Below are 23,203 nucleotides of genomic sequence, written 5' to 3'. Positions count from 1 at the left end.
TACTTTGGGGAAAGAATTGCCCAGGGAGTTGTGCTATGCGCTCCTAGCTCACAGTGACTATCGGACCGGCAGGACAGAGGAGTCGACGGGCCGTTGTTAACGGTGACGCCAGTGCTGGGAAAGATGCTCGGCTAAGAACGGAATGGTGGCCTGGAGAGGTGGTCTGGCTTTGGGGTCGAGGTCACACAACCCGTGGCTGGACCGCCTGCTCTGCCATGAGCTGGCTGTGTGGTTCGGGCACGTTACCTGAGGTCCGTATTTCAGTTTGTTCATCTGCCAAATGGGTACCGTAACGGCATCGACCTGACGGGGCTGCTATGGAGGATCACGTGAGATAAGAGACGTGAAGAGCGTCAAAACCGCGGCCAGCAGACAGAAACACGGAGCGTGTTAGGGGAGCGCACTACGAGGCAGTCACTACGAGTGCTGTTATTACTGATGGAGGAGCTTTCACCCTCGCCCCTCGAGACACAGCCCGGAGAACACCACGTAAGGACGTCAGGTGAGCCTACGGGAGGATGCGCAGTCCGCCAGGAGGGACTGAGGCATGCCGGGTGACCGCCAGCACCCACGGCCAGTCAGTGGGTGAGGTCGGCCTGGACGTTCCAAGCCTTCCAGCTGCGCCTGCAGCTGCACGAGTGAGCCCAGGTGCAAAGAGGAGAGGAACTTCCTGGTCAACCCACGGAAGTGTGAGAATTATCCAGTTATTGCTGTGTTAAGCCACTACATTTAGAGAGGTTGTTTGCAGCAATAAACAGTGGACACAGAATGTTAGCAAACACGGCACAAAAAGAGATCCCAAATGTGCACATGTGGCTGGCCTTGGATCCGGAGCTCTAGCGATCTACCGTAAGGAGGAACACGCCCTGGGTGGCTGCTCCCCTTCAGCCTCAACGGGACAAATGCACATGGAGCGGATGTGGGCCCAGCCCACAGCCTGGGGTCAAGCCTGTCCAACCCGCAGCCAGAAACAGAGCCTGTTCTAGAGCAGCCGAACCACAGCCAACCCACAGATCCTGAGCAGGAAAACATTTGGTGCCGTTGCCCTCGGAGTTTAGAGGGTGGCTTGTTGTGCAGCATCGCTACAGCAAAAGCTGACTGCTACGCCCATCCTGCTCTCTATGACCCACACATTTGTAACGAAGGTCCTGTGTCCTGCATGAGAAATGCCATCCCCCCAATTTTCGTGAGAGATTCTGTCATTTGCACAACGCTGCAGGAATACAGAATATGGCATTATGCAGGAGTCGACGGTGTCGCTGTATGCCAACAAAGCCCTTTACTGCAAGAGGTGAAGAGCTGAGGACGGGGAGACATAGAAGGTCTCCAGGGGGTTCTTCCTAGCAGGCCAGAAGGTCCCAGGTAGATTATTATATTTTTAAATGCTTGTTTATTTATTTTGAGAGAGAGAGAAAGTGGGGGAGAGGAGCAGAGAGAGAGGGAGAGAGAATCTTTAAAAAATTTTTTTTAAAAATTATTTTTATGTTTATTTAGTTTTTGAGAGAGACAGAGCACGAGTGGTGGAGGGGCAGAGAGAGGGGGAGACACAGAATCGGAAGCAGGAGCCAGGCTCTGAGCTGTCAGCACAGAGCCCGACACGGGGCTCGAACTCACGGACCGGGAGATCATGGCCTGAGCCGAAGTCGGACGCTCAACCGACTGAGCCACCTGGACGCCCCAGGGGAGAGAATCTTAAGCAGGCTCCATGCTCAGTGCAGAGCCCAATGGGGGGCTCAATCCACACCCGTGAGATCATGACCTGAGCTGTGATCAAGAGTCAGATGTTTAACTGACTGAGCCCCCCAGGAGCCCCCCAGGTGGATTATTTGTACCAGGTAGAGCAGGAAAGGCAGGTAAGGGATGTCTTTTTGACTCATTCTGCTCTGGTGATGCCTGGGTAGGGGAAGAATTTATACAGAAAGGAAAAGTACAATGTTCTCCACGGTGTAAGTGGAAACTCACGTTCACCGGAGCCCCAGATTCAGCCCTGCTTCCTCCGTGGTTTTTGCCTGAACTCTGACCCCAGCCTGGATTTTCCTGGTGAACGCAGCTCCGAGCTGGCTCCCCAGGCCCTTCTGCATGGTGGCCCCAGGTTACCCAAAGCTCCTGGAAATAGGACAGAGCTACCTCCTCATTGCTTAGTGATGTAGACAACACCGGGTGATGGGGGGGCGGGGGCTGCTGAAAGCTACAGGGGAGTGGGGTGGGGGGGGGTCCTCCAAAATGACAGAGAAGACACGAGGCTCATCTGCAGGCCTGACACACAGGGGCTTGGCCCTTCCACGGTAAATGCCAAGGATGGCACATCCACCTTGCCCGTGTAACCGGGAAAATAGCTCTGGTCCTCAGTCCAAGGTGGGGGACCATTTTAGCAAAAGAGAAGAAGCAGGAATGAGTCATGCCCCTCAGCTCCAGGGTCTCTCCCAGGCCCTCCGGGGCTGCCAGCACTTCAAATAACCCGGGTCAGCCAGACACGTCCGGCTCCCTCAGGTCCGGCCAGCGGCGGGCATTCCCGCCCCTCCCTGCTTGCTGGCAACCGGCCAGCAGTCCGTTCACACACACGGGCCGGCCGGGGAGCGGCCAGGGGCCTCCTTCGGGGCTGGCCTCAGGCCGGCAGCAGCTCTGAAGATCAGAAGCTGCAAAGCGACATACCTTGAGCTGAATCTGGTCAACCGTGGGTTTTGCAACATTTGCAGAAATACTGTACGATAAGCGGGGCACCTCAGAACAAGCACGCGGCTGAGCAGGAGAACTCCACGTTCGAAGTCGGGGAGCTGACGCCCAGAGAGGCATTCGAGGCAGCCCCCAGTGAGACCGCTGGGCGGAACTCTGGCCCTCCCTGCCAGCCACCCTCTGCTCCCAGGCCAAGGAGTCACCGTCTCAGCGCCTCCTCCTGCTCCAGGGTCCTACTGCTGCTGTGTTCCCCCAGGAGACGTTAAGTCTGGGCCCCGCAGACCGTGGACCACTCCGGGCACCCCGGGCTCTGCACCCAACTCCCCCAGCCATCCCCTACGGGCTGTCCCAAACCAGCACTCTGTCCTGGAGACCTCACCCACCCAAGGCCCGGAGCAATAGCACTCAAGCTTTCCACTGCCTCAGCACTCCAAGTATGTCCCTGGACGGCACGACACACACCCAAAGGTGTCTGTGGAGGCTAGCTCCCAAAGATACATCCACCTGGCACCCGTGAATGACAACGTCTTTGGAAAAGGCGTCTTCAGATGTAATCGAATTATGCAAACGTAATTAAGTTCAGGATCCTGAGATGAGATCATGCTGGCTTTGAGGGGGGGGTGGGTCCTAAATCCAATGAGACTGTCCAGAGAAGAGAAGAGAAGAGAAGAGAAGAGAAGAGAAGATAGGAAGGAGAAGATGTAAGGATGCAGGCAGAGAAGGCAGGGACGCATCTACAAGCCAGGAAAGGCCAAGGGCTGCCAGCCACACCAGAGGCCGGAAGCGACAAAGAAGGATCATCCCCTAGAACCTCCGAGGGAATGTGGCCCTGCCGATGCCTCGATTTCAGACTTCTTGTCCGGCTCCCTTCGCTCCCACTCAAGAACGCACATGAGAACGCCAGGGCAATGCCGTTATCGTAGGACCGTCTCGCATCCACTCGAATTTGCGTACAGAGAAAAAACAAACCATTTTCCAAACGACTTCGCCGTTTTGTCTATTGTCAAACTACTTTTAACTTTTAACGACTATCACCAAGAACTGGGAACACATTCACAAGGCTCGTGACCCCTGGCCCAGAACCTCCTGCCTGGGGGATGAGCTGGGGAAGGGTTTTCATCCGTGACAAGCCAGACTCACCTTTCTCCTGAGCCATCTCTTGCAGACAGAAGTAGATGACTCTGGCTCCCAGGCTGAAGCCAATCAAGGTGACAGGTCGCCGGCCCTGTGGGGAGACAGGACACAGGTGTCTGGGGGATGCACAGCCAGTTCCGGCAAAGCATCAGCCCTGACAAGGACGGCCCCCTGCACACCCCTCGGTGCCCGCCTCACGCTGAATGAATCATGCATGTGCTATTCCTGTCCTGGAGCTCTGATGTCTTAATTAATTAACTAATCTTATTTGAGAGAGCGTGGGGGAGAGGGGCCGAGGGAGAGAAGGAATCTCTGATGCAGGGCTTGATCCCCTGACCCTGAGATCATGACCTGAGCCGAAATCAAGAGTCGGACGCTCAACCGAATGAACCACCCAGGCACCCCCAGAGCTCTGATGTCTTCTTAATCAGGACGGGCAGGGCCCTCATTCATGCAGGAGTGCACCTGCTATGGAACTGCAGGCAGCCTCTGGCTGGGTTAATTCCCTTTCATCTCCAACCATCATGTGGCCACTGTCTCTTCTCCCCCAGGGGACAGGACTCAACTATCAGGTGGCAAATGACTGCAGGATAGCGGGGCCCTTCTGGAGCCAGGAAGAGGAGGTGGAAGGTACCCCCAGGGGTGATGACGGGTAAAGAGGCAGAGACAGGTGAGGGATAATTGTTCTGTTTCTAGATAGAAAGGTGGGACATGAAATCAGGCAGTAAGTTCGACATGAAGGGGAATCTTCTGACTAAAGAACTCGCGGAAAAGGCAACTCGTAAGAAGAAGAAAGTTCCCTGAGGTGTCTGGGTGCAAGTTCTCCATGAAAGCAGGAGGAAGGAGCAGAGGAGCTCCAAAAGGTCCGGTCGGGTCCTGCCAGTCTATTCCTTTTCCTTGTTTTTGTGCCAAAATGTGTATCCCTCCTCTCCCCACCCCCACCCCCCTTTACGACAACAGGAAACCCTTGATCAAATAGTATCCCCGTCCTGCGGGAACTTTGTGGCAACGGCTGCTGGCCATCCCCAACAGAGAGAGAGGGAGGGAGAGAATCCCAAGCAGGTTCTGTGCTGTCAGCACAGAGCCCAACGTGGGGCTTGAACTCACGAACCGTGAGACCATGACCTGAGCCGAAATCAAGAGTTGGATGCTTAACTGACTGAGCCACCCAGGTACCCCCCCCCCCCGCCATTTTTAGATTTCTGACCTCAGAGCTGTAAGGTAATAAATTTGTGTTGTTTTAAGCCAGTATGTCTGGGGTAATTTGTTACAGCACCACGAGCAAACGAATACACATCGCATCGCCCTGGATGCTGATACCTGGGCTATTCCACGGGAGAGGATAAACGTCTACCTTGTTTAAGCCGAGGCCACTCTGGTCTCTGCCTTACTTTCAAACCTGCCACAGGACCTCCCTATTTCTTCTCGCACAGACACAGAAATCAGATGGGGGCTGGGGGTCTCGAGCAATTTACCCGCTGTGGCAGAAACTGCTAGCTGTCCCTCAATATCCATCCTCCCCTTCCCATAGCTGAATTTCAGCTGGGTTCACTGACACCCAGAATAAAGACAGCATCCCCCAGCTTCTGCGGCAGTAGGCGTGGTCCTACGGCAAGGGTCTGGCCAATGAGACGTCAGTGGAAAGGCTACAAGGCCTTTCTTTTTCCTGCTTACCTGGAGGGCGGATGCTGGCATCTGGTACCACGAGGTCAAGACCCCCTACAGCAGGGCAACAAGCCAGACGGCCCTTTGCTGCCTCGCCATGGCACAGTGTTCTAGCGCAAGACTGCCTTCCTAGGCTTCTCCTCGAGGAATAAACTCCCACCTCGCTTAAGCCACTGTTATTTGGGGTTTTCTCTCGCCGCTAAAACTAATCCTAACTGCACAGTCATCTCTGAAACTTTTCCCCAAACTTCTGTTTCCATTTACTCAAGTTTATTCTGAAGTTACGGGGGGTGGGGGGGGCGGGGCATGCAGTTTCATTTCCCTGGTAAGTACTGGATTCAAATTTTAAAAGTATTCTGATTGTTTATCTTCCTGATCATTTTACACGGTATTTGGACCACGGGATATCTGCTCAGATGGTGGCTCTAGACTTCCAGGAGGGAACACCTGCCCTTGTCCCTTCCCTCAATGTCCCTGTTATTCAGTCTTTACCTCACTACCTGCGAGAAACGCACAACCTACAATTCTCACTGGTCCATCCTGGGATATTCTTGTGACTTGGACTGTAGGGGCAGTGAAGGCCATCCACCCCCAAAAAGCCACTGGACTAACTCCATGTGGGCTTGTCTTTAGGGCTGACATCTGTGCACAAGTCAGTTTCCACACTTCCCTTCTTCCCTGCACCTCCCCCAACAGCCCAGGTACCTGCTGCCGGGAGAGCAGGATGTGGGCCAGGTGCTTGCCAACCTCTGCGGATCGATGGAGACACACGCCCCAGGGGTTGTCGATGACGTTGGCGACAGTGAGGAGTGAGGCTGGCCAGGTCAGGGCGGCCACGATGCCTGGGGAGGTGGGATATCAGTGATGAAAGCAGTGGGGGGAGGTCCTTCTCGGGAAGTGGTGGGCTGGCCAATGGATGCCCCAGTGAATGTGTGCAGAGTCTTGAACTTGGAACCTGTTAAGTTTTCCAAGTGCTGTCAAACTGCTATTAGAGCAATGAAGAAAGCTGACGCTCATGCATTTCTGACTCATGGACTAAATTCCTTCTGTTCAAGCATCGGTCATCAGTGAGATGCCCAAGATGGCCTCACTTTGTCACCTGACCCTGTATCCTCCCGCTTTGTGTTATAATTCTGCAGGGCCCGGGCCCCTGCCCCTGCCCTGTGCTCCACTCTAGCCTTGGCCATGTGAGTTGCTTAGGCCAATGAGCTATTAGTCGACGTGAAGCTTGAAATGGTTTTGTGCGTTGGGTCCAGGCTCTCACGCACTTCTAGCGCTGGTGTGGGCTAGCCTGCCGATCCCAGGAGGAGGTGAGAGACAAATGGAGCAGGGCTGAGTTGTCCTAGTTGCCCCAGACCAGGCTAGCCCAGATCGGCGGACATTTGGCTGACCCACGGACGCATGAGCAGGCCCACCTGAGATCAGCCAAATGAAGCCTTACGACTTCTCAGCTATTATGAGAAATGATTGCTGTTTTAAGCTACTGAGTTTCGGGGTTGCTTGTCATGCAGCAATAGCTAACTGATATGCCGTGTGACAACGTGATTGGCTGTTTACCGGTCACCTCCCCACAGAGACCATAAACTTGATAGACAGGAATGCAGTCTTAACCTCTCTGTGTTCCTAAGACCCAGCACGGTGCCCGGCTCACCGGGGGCCTCAGGCACGCAAAGATATGCTACTGGTGTGAGTTGGGAGCTGTGGGCCTGCTGCTGGCAGTGGTGGCCGGGTTGGGGGGTGCTTACCAGACAACACTGTGTACTTCAGGGCCTCCTGGGCTACCATGTTGGCGAGACCACTGAGGATGGTCTCCAGGGCATTGCCGAGCTCCATCAGGTACTTGGCCTCCCAAGCCAGGCAGTACTGCTCGCGGCTGCGGGCCAAGGCCGCCCACGGGGCGCTGAAGGTACCTAGGGGAGAATGCAGGTAGGTGGGGGGGGGGGTCTCTCCTGTCTGTGACAGAGGGTGGCCCACCCCACCTCCCCAGACAGGTGGTGACAGGGGACCGTTTGCCCTTGTGGGGAGACAGAGTCCCTCCCCCCCCCGCTGCTGAGCGTCAGCTGTTAGCAGAGCAGACAGAGTGCAGCGCCACCTCGTGAGTCAGCAGGCTGGGGTTCAAGTCCCAATTCTGCATTCAGTAGTAGCTGGGTGACCCCGGGCATACCACTTTCCTACCCTGAGCCTTACTGTGCTTATCTGTGCAGTAGGAGATGAGTATTTATCTCCTTCTATAAAGTGGGTAGGAATGAAGTCTTCGAACTTCCGTGCACGTGAAGTGCTACTCTGTCTCTCCCTGCAGAAATTCTGGCATCAGCTGCCAGGGACATACAACAGGAACGTGCACTGCACACGGGGACGAGCAGCTGGCTCTGTGAACCAGTGGCAGGTCATTCAACAAGCTCGGGCTGGGAAACAGTCTGGAAGCTTGGGGCAGAGGTATCTGAGCCCGGCTCTGCCACGATCTTGCTGGGTCAGCCGATGCTTCCGGGCCTCGTTTTTCTCACTTAGGGACGCGTTAATGGGGAGATGTGGACAGCACCACCACAGTGACCAACGTCAAGCAGGAAGTATAATGTCGACTGTCTGCCTCCCTCCTTTTCCTTGCTCTGTGCCCTCCTTCTGCCCCTAGGATAGTGTCACCTCTCTGCATGACACTGTAGCCCTCTGCCCTCCGTGATGTGGCCCCTGCCTCCTTCCCAGCCCCTCCCTCATCAATGCCTCACTTACGCCCTGCCCTTCAGAAACACATTTCACCTTCTCACGGCCTCTGACGTAGGGTGCCACAATTAGTCTCATTTAATTTTTTTTAATGTTTATTCATATTTTGAGAGACAGAGCGTGAGTGGGGGAGGGGCAGAGAGAGAGGGAGGCACAGAATCCGAAGAAGGCTCCAGGCTCTGAACTGACAGCACAGAGCCTGACGTGGGGCTCGAACTCACAGACCGTGAGATCATGACCCGAGCTGAAGTCGGACGCTTAACTGACTGAGCCAGCCAGGCGCCCCCAAATTAGCCTGATTTTATAGCTGAGGAAACCGAGCCATCCAGCCCTCTGGCTGGGCACAGACAGGGACATGCACACATCATGCTGTCACTCTATTCTGGGAGAAGGGAAAGGGGCCCAGGAGGATGCCTGACCAGTCCCCCCGCCCCATGCTTTCCTGCCTGTGGCCCCAGTGACCTTTCCAAAACAGAACTCTCCTCCCACCCCCGCCGAAACCACCATTTTCTCCCTTCACTCCTACTTGTCCTTGAGCTTGTAGTTCAATCACCTCTTCCACAGGGAGGCTGCGTGGCCCCTCTGGCGGAGCAAATGCCTTTCTGCCGTAAGTTCTCATATGGCCTGCAGTCACATGCTTACTTTTGTGACCGTCTGTGTGACGCACGTCTCCCACAGCCTGTTTGCCAAGGACCAGATTCTCAAAGCCCAGTGACGTGGCACAGGGTATAACTCATGAAAATACGACGAGGAATGAATGTGCACCATCAGCTTCCCGGAGGCTTCGGGTTCTGGACGTCCGCTACCTGCCCGACTCAGAGGTGTCATCCCTACCTAAGGGCGCCGTGCGGACACAAGGACCACCCTGGAGCTGCTCCCTGCTCTGCGGGGACCCTGCCATGGCTCTGCAGCAGCTCAGGGTGGAGAGCAGGGGCGGGGGAAGGGGGGCGGTGGGGAGAGTGATGGGGAGGAAGGTAGGCCGTGCCGGGTCACCGGCCTGGGCTCGCACCCGGCTCAGTAGCCTCCTGGTCGCTTGGCTCGCAGCTAGCCAGGCCGCCCTTGTGGGCCTCGGCTTCCACATCTGTAAGAATGGATGATACCTTCTGACTTCCGAGTGTCGTGGGGCTCACGTGAGATGTTGCATGAATAGCATTCGATACATGTAAAGCACTGTATCGCCCTGCAGCCCAGAACACGGGGTGTGGGGCCAGATGGAAAGAAGAGTGGTGAGTCCTGCCCCAGTCCCTGGCTACCCAAGTGGACCCTGAGCAGCCCTTACGAGCCTCAGTTTCCTCATCTATAAAATGGGGGTGACATTGATGCCCACCTCCCCGGCTTGCAGTGAGAGACCAAGAGGGCGAGGCAGGCAACATGCTTGGGTTAGTGCCTGGGTTAGTTCCTGTTCCCTACAAAGCGGTGGTCATTATTGCATATAATCCTATCCAACGAAAGGGTGGGTCAGGAGACACGGGTTTGAATCCTGCATTAGCCACGCCCCTGAGCTCACGTGACCGCCCTGGGTTTTGCCCTCCTGCCAGATCAGGACAGGAAAGGCCCCCACCTCAGAGGGTGGATGTCAGGCTCTCGGGAGGTAACGCATACAAGTTCCCATTGAGAGGGTAAAACGTCTGACTCAGGGTAGGCACGGGCGAAGTGCTCAGCTGACACCAGAGGCCCGCTGTGTGCGGATGGGGCCTGGCGATCACATACCAATGAGACTGGCACCTGGGAAGGCCGCCACACAGAGATGGGGCATTTTCTCACTTGCTTTCTTCTGCGTCACGTAGAGGGACTGTGGCTTCCAGCCTCAGAGCCCAGAGATTTGGAAACTCAGGAGGCTGTCAGCATGGGTCTGGCTGGAATGTTCCGGATTCCCTGGCCCACCCTGCTCCCTCTCTCTCAGTGATGAACTGTTTACGGAGCCTCACACTGGGCACTTGCAACAGAGAGCCAGGCAGTGGGTGGACCATGGTGTTAGTCCTCGATGCCACCCTGGTTGGCCTCTCCCCCAAAACACAGATTCAGGTTAGAGCAGCAGAGGGAACTAATGTTTGCGGAAAGTCAGTGAGAAACCAGGTGCCTTCCATGTGCTCTGTTTAATTTAAACTTTGTAAGTGTCTTGAAAGGCAGAGATAATTTGTTCTACTTCACAAATGAAGCAGCTGAGGCCCAGAGAAGGTAAGTAACTTGCTTGAAGTCACGCAGTCAAGAGGCACTGATCTCGCACCTACTTAAAAGTCCTTTCTACTTGAAGCCATACGCTTCGATCCTTTGCTCTTTCCCACTTGCTCTGAGGATAAATACAAACTCCTTGCCATCCCTCACATGCTCCAGCACGATCTGACCCTGCCCACACTCCTGTCTTCTAGCTCCCTGTTCCAGCCATCCTGTGGTCCTTTGTACCTGCTGCCCCTTTACTTAGTGTATACTTCCTGCTCCTTCTTACCCAGTTAACTCCCAGTCCTTAGCCCAAAGTCACTTTCTCCAGGATCCTTTCCCTCATTCCCCAGAAACACTCCTCATTTCCTCTATTGTGCCATCCATAGAACTTCCCTGTAATTACTGCTCAGTGGTCTTTCTTCCACCCGGGACCGTAAGTTCCACGAGAGCAGAGGCCATGACTGTGCCGCTCACCACTGAATTCCTAGGGCCTGGCTCAGCGTCTGGCAGGTGGTATGAAGATACTCTATAAATATTGCTCAATGGAGGAATTAATAGGTGAATGGGTGGGTGAATGGATGGATGGGTAGATGGATGGTTGGGTGGATGGGTGGATAGATGGATGGATGGATGAATGAATGGGTGGTTGGCTGGATGAACTGATAGACAGTTGGATGGGTAGATAATCGATAAATGCATGGATAGATGCATAGATGGGTGGATACACGGATGAGCGGGTGGAGAGATGAATGAGCGGATAGGTGAGTGGGTGGATGGGTAGGTGGATGGATACATGGATGGAAGGGTGGACGGATGATGGATGGACGGCTAGGTAAATGGGTGGGTGGATGAATGGACAGATAACTGGATGAATGATGGATGGATGGGTGTGTGGATGCATCAGTGGATGAGTAGATGGGTGGATGGAAGGGTAGAGATGGTTGAGTAGGTGGATTGTTGGGTAGGTGGATGGAAGGCTGATGGATGGGTGGGTGTGTGGATGATGGATGGATGGGGGTAAGTAGATGGACGGTTGACAGATGGATAGATGGATGGTGGGTAGGCGGGTGGAAAAATGGATGTGTGGATAGATTGGTGGATAGATGAATGGGTGGATGGACACGGGATGAAGTCATCTCACCTCCTTGAGCCTCGGTTTCCTCCTCTGCAAAATGAGGCTCCCCTCCCCACCCTCTAGAGACATCCACAGGCAAGAGCCTAGGCCGGGGTCTGGCCCACAGCAGCAGTCAGAGTCATTCAACACCCACCTCTCCCCGCTCCACTCCCCCACCCTCATCCTTCTTTGCTTTGGCCCCGGTCCTCACGGTATTTGCCAGACGCCAGCCACCCTGTGATGGCGATGGTGATATGCAGCTGCCTGCCTTCTGTCAGAGGCAGAAATGTGAACTCTTCAATGGCCCCGACACGCTTCTTCATCTTGTATCCTAAAGACGTAGATACAAAAATGAGGATGGGATTAGTGAGAGTGGCTCTCTGTGCTCTCAAACTCACAGTGAGTGCCAACTGTTTGCCTTGCCCCTGGAAACATGTCTCATTTTTTAAATCGTTAAAAGTAGGTGCCATTATTGTCCCCGATTACAGCCAAGGGTCAGAGGCTTCCAAAGGCTGGCCGGCTCTAGTGGCAGAGCTGGGGCTGGAACTCGCTGGTCCATTGTGACTCCGTTGGTTCTATGTGTTTTCTCCTGCCCATGCGTGTCATGGGTGTAATATACGCCTCTCAAAAAAGCGGATCAAACTGATGAGGATTCTCAACACGGGGAGGGATGGACCCCACCTGAGGAGTGGAACAGGAATCTCTGTGTGTGACTGGGGGGCTACTGGCACATATGATCTGGAAAACCCACCCAGGAGACACTGGTAATTTCAGGGTATCCTCGTGGCCTCTGAACATGAAGAAGCCCATGTGTTTCTGAGGTGGCCTGCCTGGAAATTTCCTGGATGGAGACCAGCAGGTCCAATCAGACCCTCCTCAGAAAATCTGTACAGGGGCAGGTGCTCACATCCAGCTCTTTTCTGACCCACGCCAGGCTCCTGGGGCAGGTCTGTGGGAAGCCTGCTATGGGCTCTGGCGGGGCTGGGACCCAGCGTGAGAAAAGCCGTATCCTCCTCCGTCCCCGGGGGAGCCGTCTTGGGTGAGAATCTGGGCATGTTTTGGAACAGCCGGGCGCCCCTGGCTGAAAATCCCCCCTAGGCCACCACCCCTTTGGAGCCTTACCTGTCAGGCCGGCTCCAGCCGCACCAAACAGCGAGGTCAGGACAGCGATGCCAGCCACTGAGCCCAGAGCCGCTGCCCCGGCACTGCCGATGATAGTCGCAGCGCCGGCGGCAACAAGAGGGGCAGCCAGACCCCCGGTGACGCCTGCAACAATCCATGGTTGGTGAAGATGGGAAGATGTGGCCCACTGGGTTCTTCCCCCATCAGCTGCCCAGTGCCTTCCATGGATGCTTCTAACGCTAATGAATGCGCTTTCTGCTGACAGAGCACCTAGTGCGAGCTGGGGCCACCTCCCAGCTGCCCTCCTTACACTCTCCTCTCTAGCTTCGAGCCTGGCACCGTCCCTGGCTCCGCACTGGCCCACGTGCCACCGGCTCAGCCTGGGCTGGCCTTACCGATCACCGTCCCGCCTCCGACAGTTGCCAGGCCTATCAGGAGATAGCGCTTCCATTTCCTCCGGTTTTCCTTCTTCTTCCGGGATGCCTCAGCCGTTCTGGGGGAAAAGAGGTTGGTCGTTAGGGCTGGCTGTGCCTGGGAGCCCGTGAGGCCACCCCGCCCCACTCAGCCCCCAAGACTGGGATCGATGCTGCCATGCAGAGCAAGGTACCAAAGTCACCCTGGGCCCATCGATGGTTTTAAAAAGCTGAAAAGTTTCTACAACCCAGCTGGGAAATCCCAGCGAGTGGGACGTGCTACTTACCCGCCGGATCCATCCTAACAGGGTTGCAATTTGAATAACAAAAAGACAAAAAAATAGTAATAATAGCAAGAGCAGCACAAAAAAAAATCTTTGAACAGACGGACCCAGAATGAGTAGCAAATATAATCACAGACTCCGTCACCGCCATCTTCCCATCCCTCCCTGCCCCCCACCATCTGGTCCCAGCTCCCTCGGGAAAGGTCTGCCAGTTGGAGACCTTGGCCTTGGGGCAATAGCTAGAATCAGTCAGACTTGACACTTAAAAGCTATCAAGTGGAGCAGAAAGGAGGCACGTGGGGTGAACGGGGTCAGGCGAACGGGAGAATGGCCGCTGTGAGTGTCCCTGAGCCTGGCTCTGGCGTCTGGCGAGCAGCCCTCGCTGCTGTGGGGCAAGAAGGAGGAGGATGAGGGACCAAGGGCAGGTGGTGAGGTCTTCACGAGCTCGAACTCTGAGCTGACGGTGGAGTTTGGACAGCAACTCAACGTATGGTGTGATAGCAGACGATAATGATAAAGAGGGAAAATGGTTAATATTTACTGAGGAATTCCTTCTCGCTGGCCACTGTGCTTTGTATTTCAGGTGGGTTATCTTATCCTGGAAGCAGGATCATTATTGTCCGAGCTGGGCGCTCAGGATCTGCTATGCCTTCTGGTTCCCTGCCAGCTCACCTCTATAAATTCTTGTCCTACGTCCCTCCTGGGTGTTCAGGACAGCCCTTTGCAGCTACTTCACTACAGGGAAGTGGAAACATGGAAGATAAAAGTCTCCATGCACGGGGCGCCTGGGTGGCTCCGTGGGTCGAGCGTCCAGCTTCAGCTCAGGACGTGATCTCACGGTTCATGAGTTCGAGCCCCATAGAGTTCGGGCTCTGTGCTGTGAGTGCGGAGGCTGCTTCAGATCCTCTGTCCCCCTCTCTCTCCGCCCCTCCCCCACTTGCATTTTCTCTCTCTCTCTCTCTCTCTGTCAAAAATAATAAACATTAAAAAAAACATCTCCATGCACACCACAGGTGCTGGTTTCCCAGGGCTGAAATTCATGCCATCAGATGTGGGATGAGGCGTGAACGGTGCGCATCCAGCCAAGTGGAAGGCAAGGTGGCGACACACAGTGTGGGTTCTAACATCAGAATTCGACCCTGTGAACTTGACTCTGACCTCTGCGGTGTGGTACTGGAGCACCAGGATTGATTCTCCCTGCCTGCCCTGGCCCTCCCCGCAGAAAGATGACATCCTTGCCCTGTGGAACTGAGGGGCCCCGTGACCCACTTCAGCCACTGAAACGTAGGCAGGAGGGAGGTGTATCACTTGTGGTACAATCTTTAAGAGTCAGTGTAGGGGTCAGATGAGTATCCTGCTCTGCCCTGAATCAGCAACGTTCCAGATGGAAGTCACTCTGTCACCCCAGGCCCAAGACAGTGTGGACTAAAGCCACCGGGGTGTGCAGTGGACAAGTACTGGGAAACAGGACCCACAGCTTTGCTGCTGTAAGCCATTGAGATGGGGCGGTCATTTGTTACTGCAGCAAAACCCAGTCCATCCCGATGGGAGAGCCACTTACTAACTGTGTGACTAAGCACCAGTCTGACTTGCCTCACCCAAGTGGGGATAATAATAGCACTTAATCCCTGGGGGCGTCATGAGGGTAAGTGAGATCATCCACATCCAGTGGCTGGCATATTGTAATGGGTCGGTATGTTTGCTGTTATTATCATTCCTTTTATTACTACAACTTATTCCACACACAAGGCCGGAGATACACTTTGGCCCTTAATTGCTAGCACCATTCCAGGCAAACAGGAAGACTGGGAATGAGCTGCTTTCGGCAGAGTTCAAGGTCTGAGGTGAAACGCAAGCTGCTGAGGACGTGCAATAGGACCGCGCACTGGGACAAGCGGCTGCGTCTGTGAATCAGCGGCACCTCGTTTAACCAACTCGGGCTGGGAAACAGTCTGGAAGTTTGGGGCAGAGGTATCTGAGCCCGGCTCTGCCGTGATCTCTCTGGGTCAGCCAATGCTTCCGAGCCTCAATTTTCTCCCTTAGGGACTGGCGATGGGGGGATATGGACAGCACCACCGTAGCGATATATACAGTATAACCCCGACTGTCTGCCTCCCTCCCTCCCCACCTCTGTGTCCTCCCTCTGCCTTGAGTGAGGGCAGCGTCACCTTTCCGACATGACACCTGGCCCCTGCCTCTTTTCCAGCTTCACTGCTCATTACTTTCTCACACTCTGCCCTCCAAAAACACACTGCCTACGCCTCAGTCCCTGTGCTCCTGGGACCTCCACGGTTTCACCTTCTCACCTTCCTTTGACTGGCTAAACATTAGTCACCATTCAAGATGACATCATTCCTCCTCCAGGAAGCCTGCCTGAGCCCTGACTCTGGGGCCCCTAACCCTCTGTCCTCAACATGGAATTCTAGACCATTGTTTTTCAAAGGGTGGGGCTTTGTCTCAACTGCATCACAAGCCCCCAGGGTAGCTGTTAAAAGCACCCACGGGGGGGGGGGGGGCGGGGGGGGGGGCGCCTGGGTGGCTCAGTCGCTTTAAGCATGGCACTTCGGCTCAGGGCATGATTGCACGGTTCATGAGTTCGTGAGCTCGAACCCCGCATCGGGCTGTCTGCAATCAGCACTGTCCCCCCCTCTCTGCCCCTCTCCTGCTTGCACATATTCTTTCTCTCTCTCTTAAAAATAAATAAACGTTAAAAGGAAAAAAGGCACCACTTCCTGGGCCAGAAGCTCTGGGCAGGATGGTGGGAAAGCCGGACCTGGAACAAGCCGTCCAGGGACCCGCTGTATCTTGAGTTGGAGGATTGCACAGATAGGACCTTTCTTGCTCGCCGCCCTCAGCAGCTTGTCCAGGGCTTGGGACCTGGAAGGTGCTCAGAAAACACCTTTTTCGAGCAGAACCTAATCACTCCAACAAGGACTGGACGTAAACATATTGCTGCAGTATCTATCCCCCCGGTCACTGCCCACATCTACAAAGCCAGCGCGGCACTTTGGCTAAATGTTCAGCCAGAGAATAGGCCGATCACCATCAATAATAAAACTTCTGAGATATTAGGACAAATCTGGAATGTTATAAAATTTCATAAATTTCTGCTCCTACATTGTTCCTGCAGTGACATCTGCACATCCATGATACTAGATAATCTTCCCTTTTAGCTGAGTTTATGGAAGGGGAAACTCAGAGCCTCAAGGGAATAAAATAACTAAAAAGTAAATGTCGTTCTTGAAGCTGTTTTATTTCAATGTATGAGTGCTGGTACAACCAAATCAATTTTACAAAGATTAGATGGATGATACACTCTAATCTCTAGTATTCAGCTTTGTATTATTGTTGGAATGTTCATAAAAATTTGCTGAATCAAAGAGAATACAGTATTTTCCCCAGAGTTATTCAGCTAATTCCCTCTCTAATGTTTACCTGAACTAATCTCCTTATTTAAGTCCTCAAACGTTAATAACTGTTTTGTACGTAAAATGAATAGCTTTCCCAATCATCCTTAATTATCACAGCATTTTACCCCTGCAATTAATTCCATTGTGTGAATTTCAACATCTTAAGCACCACAATGTTGGCTCGGAGTTACGTCTACAATGCTTCCTATATTAGGAAGTGGGAATTCAGATCACAACACTAAATCCAAATGGAACCCTGTCCCCATCACTGACTGCCTACGGGTTAGATACCAGGCCAATCTCTGCCATCCTACCTGTGGTCCTGGCCATATTCATGCCTCAGGATGCTGGAAACGACCTTGAGTTGGCGTTCCATGTGAGCCCTCCCAGGCCAGAGGCTGAAGCCATAGATGGTGAAGGGCGAGACACCCACACCGCCCGCCTCACGGATCCACAAATAAATGTCGCCCGCGGCGATCTCCTCTCCCACGACAGGGTGGTTCTTACCCTTATCACCATCACCACCACCTTCTTGTTGTTTTCTTTTTTAATCACCTTCTCCAGTTCATAGACGGTGAGTATATTTCTGGGAGGTCTGGAGACACTTTCCTAGTAAACACTCAGAAAGCCCCATTAAGAATTATCTTTACTGCTTTTTTGCAGAAGGAAGGAAGGAACTGGGGCTTGTCAACCATGAGGTGAGGGATGTACTAAGGGCCGTTCAGAGGGATATGGTGGTTGAGTCTGAGGGCGCCACTGGCCAGTGGTGCAACCTCGGGTGAGGCAGTCAGCCCTCTGACCTTCTGTTTCTTCTTCTGCGAAACCCTCAGGGGCTCGTGTGCCCATCTTGTTCCGCATCTACTAAGGGCTCAGTGAAAGTTAGATGTTGACCATGTCATTCTGATGTGATCAGTATCAGCCTCCAGTAGCACAGCAGCCAACATTTACTGGCACCTACTATGTGCTAGGGCACTGTTCCAAGTTTTTGATATGTAGCCGTTTAATCCTTGCAACAGCCCTATGACGGGGATACTGCTATTACCCCCATGTGGGAGGTGAAGGAAATGAGGCACAGAGAAGGGAGGTCACCAAGCCTGTGGGGGAAGCCTGGATGGCCTCAGGGCTCAGACGGGGACCTGAGAACAGCAATGTGGTACCTTACACCTGAACCAGAGCAGCAAAGGATCGCCTCAGGGTGTCGAGTGATAAGCTCACCTTGCAGAAATGCAAACCTCGGAGCTAAAAGAAACCTGCACAAAATTTGATCCTGTACTTGTATAGGTGAAAAAAAAACTGGTGCTGTTGACCAGAGAGGGAAAGCCACATGCCCAGGGCCACACAGACACTTAACAGAATCACGCTGAGACTAGGCTGAGACTAGGTCTCCTGGCCCAACAGTTGTTAGCTTCCTCTGGGTCTCAGACCCTTCCAGAGCCCACAGGTAGAACCTGAGAGGTCTCTACGGTCCCTAAATTGGAATTAAAAAAATTACACACGTGGAGTATTTTTTGAGGAAAGGGAATATCAGCAATGATGACTGTACTACGGCAAATGATGATGTTTATCAACTAGTTTACTCCATGCAAAGCCTGCTCAGAGCACTTGTATGAACTCATTTGAGCCCTACGAGAGACCTAGAAGGAGGGTGCTATTATTATCCCCATTTTGCAGAGAAGCAAACTGAAGCCCAGAGAAGTTAAATAATTTCCCCAATGTCACATGCCGAGAAGTGGCCATATTAGAACTTGTTTCACAGGGTCCCTGATCTGGCATTGCTAATATTATCAGAACAAATCCTCTGGACAATACGTTTTTTCGGATGATAAGATTTCCAAACAAATAGCTAACAAAAACAAATAGCTCTCCCTTCATCTCAAGGTGTGTGTGTGCATGTGTGTGTATGTGTGTGCGTGCGTGGGCGATACATCCAAAGAATCTGGGCGGTGCTTGTGATTATGGGAATTGGCCTGGCTCTGGGTGTTTCTTTACTGACCCAGCTCCGGGAGTCAAAACAAGCCGGTTTTCAGGTTATTTCAACAGATCCAGTTTCCCCCTTTCTCAAGGAACCAACCCCTTCCTGGCAGGAGGGCAGCTCCAGCCCTGAACCTGGCTTCAAAGCTAACTTCCCAGTGGGGTTGAACAGGCTCAACCCGGCTGCTCAAAGATAGCCATGGCGGCCCAGACCAAAAGGACGCTGGAAGACGTGCCTGGTTCAAGGAGCCTGCAATTAGGCTGTGACTGGGATTGGCTTTATTGCTCTGGGATCAGATCCTGCGTGAGGTGTTCTGCAAGGAGCTGAGCTCTGGCCAAGTCACCAGGATACTTTCCCTCGGCACACTCCTGACCACACAGAGATAGCAAAGTCACTCTGCAGCTGGTAGGTATAGGCGGCCGTGGGGGAAGGGAAGGCCTCATATCTACTGAGCACTTGCTCTGTGCCAGCCCCAGGCCAAGCCCTCTACGTGATCCCATTCGTTTTTCACAGTGACCCTGGGAAGACTCTATCCTTACACCCGTTCTACAGATAAGAATAGTGTGGTTTAGAGACGCGGGGGGGAGCACCTGCCCAAGGTCAAAAAGCAGCTGGGTATCAGAGGTAGGATTTTAATCTAGGGCACTCTGGCCCATGGACAAGATGTCATGAGAGTCTGAGGCGGAGCGGGGTGTTGGGGCCATCAGTGTTAAAGCTATAGACTTTAGGAATAATCCATTCAATCCCCATTTCCTACAATTGAGGACTGGGGCCCCTGAAAGGGGAAGTGACTTGGTAAGGCCACACAGCAAGTCAGGGCTGCACTGGGACTCTCGGTCCAGTGCTCCTTCCACTTCAATGGACCATCTCTTAATGGGGTCATGGGGACAGAAGGGGAACCTCTGTTATCCGAAAAGTGCAAGTTCCTGATTCCTGGCAAGTGGAGCTAGGGTCACAGGGCTCCCTTACTCAGATTCCTCCTCTTTGGTTTCCTTCAGGCTCTCAAGGAACGTCTCTTCAAGGAGATCCAGCTCCCTCACGGGCACTCGGAAGAGGGAGGTCATGTGGCAAATGAGGACTCGGGCCCGTGCATCATAACACCCTCGAAAGAGAGACACAAGGGCAGAGAATCAGTTTGGCCTTTAAGCACAGTGACATTAACAGCGGTGTAATGGATAAAACCCACACCCTGGAAACGTCCTACATGCACAACCCCAGGGAAGCGGTCCGTTAAACCACAGGACAGACTCCCGGACGGAATAGTGTGCAACAATGAAAACCACTGATCGGGAGTAAGATGGTCTTTTTCACCAGTTGAATGAGCAAAGATGAGTTCTTTCCAACCCCAGAGCTGTGAAGAAGGTGGTGAAAACAGGTAGGTGCTCGAGGACATCGCTGCTGGGAGTGTGTGTTGATTTTAACCACCGAGGGCAGCAACTTGACAATATGGATCAAAACCTGAGCACAGTGCACACCCCCAAAATCGCAGAGACAGAAAGGAGAATGGCAGCTGGGGGCTAGGAGAGGGGACAAGGGGAGTCAGTGTTGATGGGGACAGACTTTCAGTTTTGCAGGATGAAAAGAGCTCTGGAGATGGATGGACGGTGGTGGGAGCACAACACAGCGAATTGGGGAATGCTACTGAACCGTACAGTTAAAAGTGGGTAAAACACTGAAGTATATGTTACGTGTATTTTGCCGCAATTAACAAAAAGTGGGTGGGAGGAGGTGTGCATCCCCATTGGCCCAGGAATTCCATTTCTGAAACCCTAAATCTTTCTTTTAAGTGTTTATTTTTGAGAGAGAGACAGAGAGGGAGAGAGAGACAGAGCACGAGCGGGGGAAGGGGCAGAGAGATACAGAATCTGAAGCAGACTCCAGGCTCCGAGCTGTCAGCACAGAGCCCGACGCGGGGCTCGAACCACAAACATGATCATGACCTGGGCCAAAGTCAGACGCTCAACCGGCTGAGCCACCCAGGTGCCCCTCAGAAACTCTTAATCTTAAGAAAACAATCCCAGATGTAGAAAACAGTAAGTGAAGGCCCTACTTTATAAGGTGGAGACTTCTAACATCAGGGGGTTAGACAGGTAAACCACAGCATGTCCACCCTGTGGAGAATAAGCCATTAAAAAAAAAAAAAAAAGATTCCTAAGAAGTTTGTAAATCTGAAAAAAATGCTTATGTAATGAAAGAAATTTTTAAATGGAGAGATTTCTTGATAATATGGCATCAGGGCCCAACTAAGGGGGAAAAAAAAACACTGCATAGGAAAAAGGGAGAGAAATAGACCAAATAGGATTTTTTTCCCATCTTTCCAAAATTATCCATAATGAGCTTGGGTTAATTTTCTAATTGGAAAAATTAAGCGACCAAAGGTGGTCTGTCCAAGCTCTATTTATTATAGCCCGGAAGCTTGTAAGAATGCATTAGTATCTGGTTAGTGCAGAGTGGGGGACCTGAGGGTGCCCCATGTCAGAGAGTGACACGGCTCAGCCACCCAAATGAGACCGGGAATACACCCATCCTCCTCCTTCACCCTCACAGCCCAAGGGCCCGGGACCCTTAGTTTATCCAAAAGCAGCTCTAATGCGTCCTTTCCCTGCTTCTCCCCCGCCCCCACCCCATTCCATTGGGAGGGCGGCCTTTTCGACCAGGACAGTCTGGTGGTCCCTGTTCTCTGTAGAGAACCTGGCCGCTCTCCCACATGGTGAGCTTAGTGGGGCAGCAAGGCGCCTCGGGGTGAGGCATGTCAGCACCTCAAGTCCCCAAACTGCCACCATAGTCTCCTGTCATCCGCTGACACTGGGGCTCCCCTCTGCCTCACCCAACTGGCTCCAAACTCTGGTGGGGACAAGAGGGGTGTTACTCGGACCCCTGAGTGCCACTCCCCCCCACCAAGAGATTCTGGTTCCATAGTGGTGGGACGGGCCCCCGGGGCCTGTCCCTGCAGGTACACAGCCAGATTTGAGGACCACTGGCCTGGGGGCCGAGAGTCGGAGGCACAGAGCTGCTGTTACTCCTGACTCTGCTCTCGGGTCTCCCTCCCTCAGTCTCCCACTTGCCCTCCTTGATTCTTCCCCAACCCAGAAACAACTCCATGACTGGAGATGGGACTCCAGTCAGGGGTCTCACTCTGCTTTCTTTTTTCTTTGGTGATAATGAAGAAATTGGTCATGACAGAACCAAATCCAAACCCTAACTTGACCTATGAGACCCCCTGGTCAAAGTACCTGACCTTGCCTTCTAGAATGTTCTTGCTTCAGGGCCTGTGCACTTGCTGTGTCCACTACCTAAAAAGGCTCATTCCTCAGATCTTCATGTGGGGCGTCTCCCTATTCAGGTTTCTGTTTATTTTTTAATGTTTATTTTTGAGAGACAGAGAGAGTGAGCGAGCACGAGTTGGAGAAAGGTAGAGAGAGAGGGAGACACAGAATCTGAAGCAGGTTCCAGGCTCTGAGCTGTCAGCACAGAGTGCGGGGCTCGAACCCCACAAACTGTGAGATCATGACCTGAGCGGAAGTCGGACGCTTAACCGACTGAGCCACCCGGGCGGCCCTCAGGTCTCTGTTTAAATCCTCCTGCCCAGAGAGGCCTCCCTGACCATCCCTCCAGCACTCTCCGTTCCTTTTCCCTGCATTTCGTTCCGCACAGAGCTTCCTACTGTCTCATATATTCATTTACTTATTTGTCTCTCCTCCCGAAATATAAATGTTATAAGGGTAATCACTGCTCTATTTTTAGTCCTTAGCATAGTGCTTGCCACAAAGAATAAATGTTCAATGAGTGACTTGACAGATCTGGGTAGGGACCCTCTCTGCGTGTCTAACCCTGGGCAAATAGCACGTCCTCGTTCAGGTGGAAAACGGAAGTGGTGAGAGTCACCTCACAAAGTTTTGAGGAGAGGACTCCTGGTCCACAAGCGGCCCCTGATGAATGTCACGGGATTAGACTCCTGCGCTGGGTGTCCGCAGTGTGGGCAACCATATTATACTAAAGTAGTAGTGGCTAGCCTTCAACATGACATAGCCCCCCCACAAAGCCCTGAAGTTTCAGCTTCTGTAGATTAGACCGGCTCCTTCCGTGCACTAGGGCACTCAGAGCGAGCCACGATCCGGTAGCCTTTGCCCTGCTGTCCTGGACTGCCTCCTTAGACAAGCAACTGTGTACGTGCTGGGGAACAGACACGTCGTGGCTTGGGATCACTAGGTCAGTTAAAGCCTCACACAGGAGCTCCTCACTTTCTCAAAGGATCAAAGACGACTGCACCCAGGTGATAGTCGAGCTGTGGAAATTCAGCCAGCCTTGGCCATGGGGATTAACTGGTGGCAATCATAATTACCTGCTAATTCATACTCCACTGGTTAAGCCAGCAGTGATTCAGCTTCTGGAATATAGGTTACCAGATGCACAGGAGATTAACCTCCCAAGACATTCTCAGGCATGGGGTTCTGGAACGTCAGCCTCCTGTAAGGGTCACTGGGGGCCAGGCTGCAGGATTTGGGGCTGAGGTTCTTTCAAGGCAGGTGGTGGGCAGT

The 23,203-nt window shown here is 53.1% G+C and overlaps 1 protein-coding gene across 10 annotated transcripts in view; it reads right to left on the bottom strand.

Moving 5' to 3' along the window:
• The window catches only part of TMCO4 (transmembrane and coiled-coil domains 4), a 93,279-nt gene that overhangs the window by 37,656 nt on the left and 32,420 nt on the right, over positions 1–23,203 (bottom strand). For all 10 annotated transcript variants that reach the window (XM_047082722.1, XM_047082720.1, XM_047082723.1 and 7 more), the window contains 7 exons: positions 19,635–19,767; positions 12,982–13,079; positions 12,587–12,730; positions 11,676–11,795; positions 7,218–7,382; positions 6,178–6,314; positions 3,814–3,898 (listed from right to left, as the gene is read on the bottom strand). In XM_047082722.1, coding sequence (XP_046938678.1) covers positions 3,814–3,898; positions 6,178–6,314; positions 7,218–7,382; positions 11,676–11,795; positions 12,587–12,730; positions 12,982–13,079; positions 19,635–19,767 — 882 coding nt within the window. The remainder of the gene's footprint in view (positions 1–3,813; positions 3,899–6,177; positions 6,315–7,217; positions 7,383–11,675; positions 11,796–12,586; positions 12,731–12,981; positions 13,080–19,634; positions 19,768–23,203) is intronic.

Source organism: Lynx rufus, unplaced genomic scaffold, assembly GCF_022079265.1.
Source record: "Lynx rufus isolate CCGP_SWC_20201006 ecotype Redwood Valley unplaced genomic scaffold, mLynRuf1.p SCAF_2, whole genome shotgun sequence".
Lineage (NCBI taxonomy): Eukaryota > Metazoa > Chordata > Mammalia > Carnivora > Felidae > Lynx > Lynx rufus.
The sequence above is the reverse complement of the archived record's forward strand: the minus strand, read 5'-3'. Positions and strand labels throughout refer to the sequence as shown.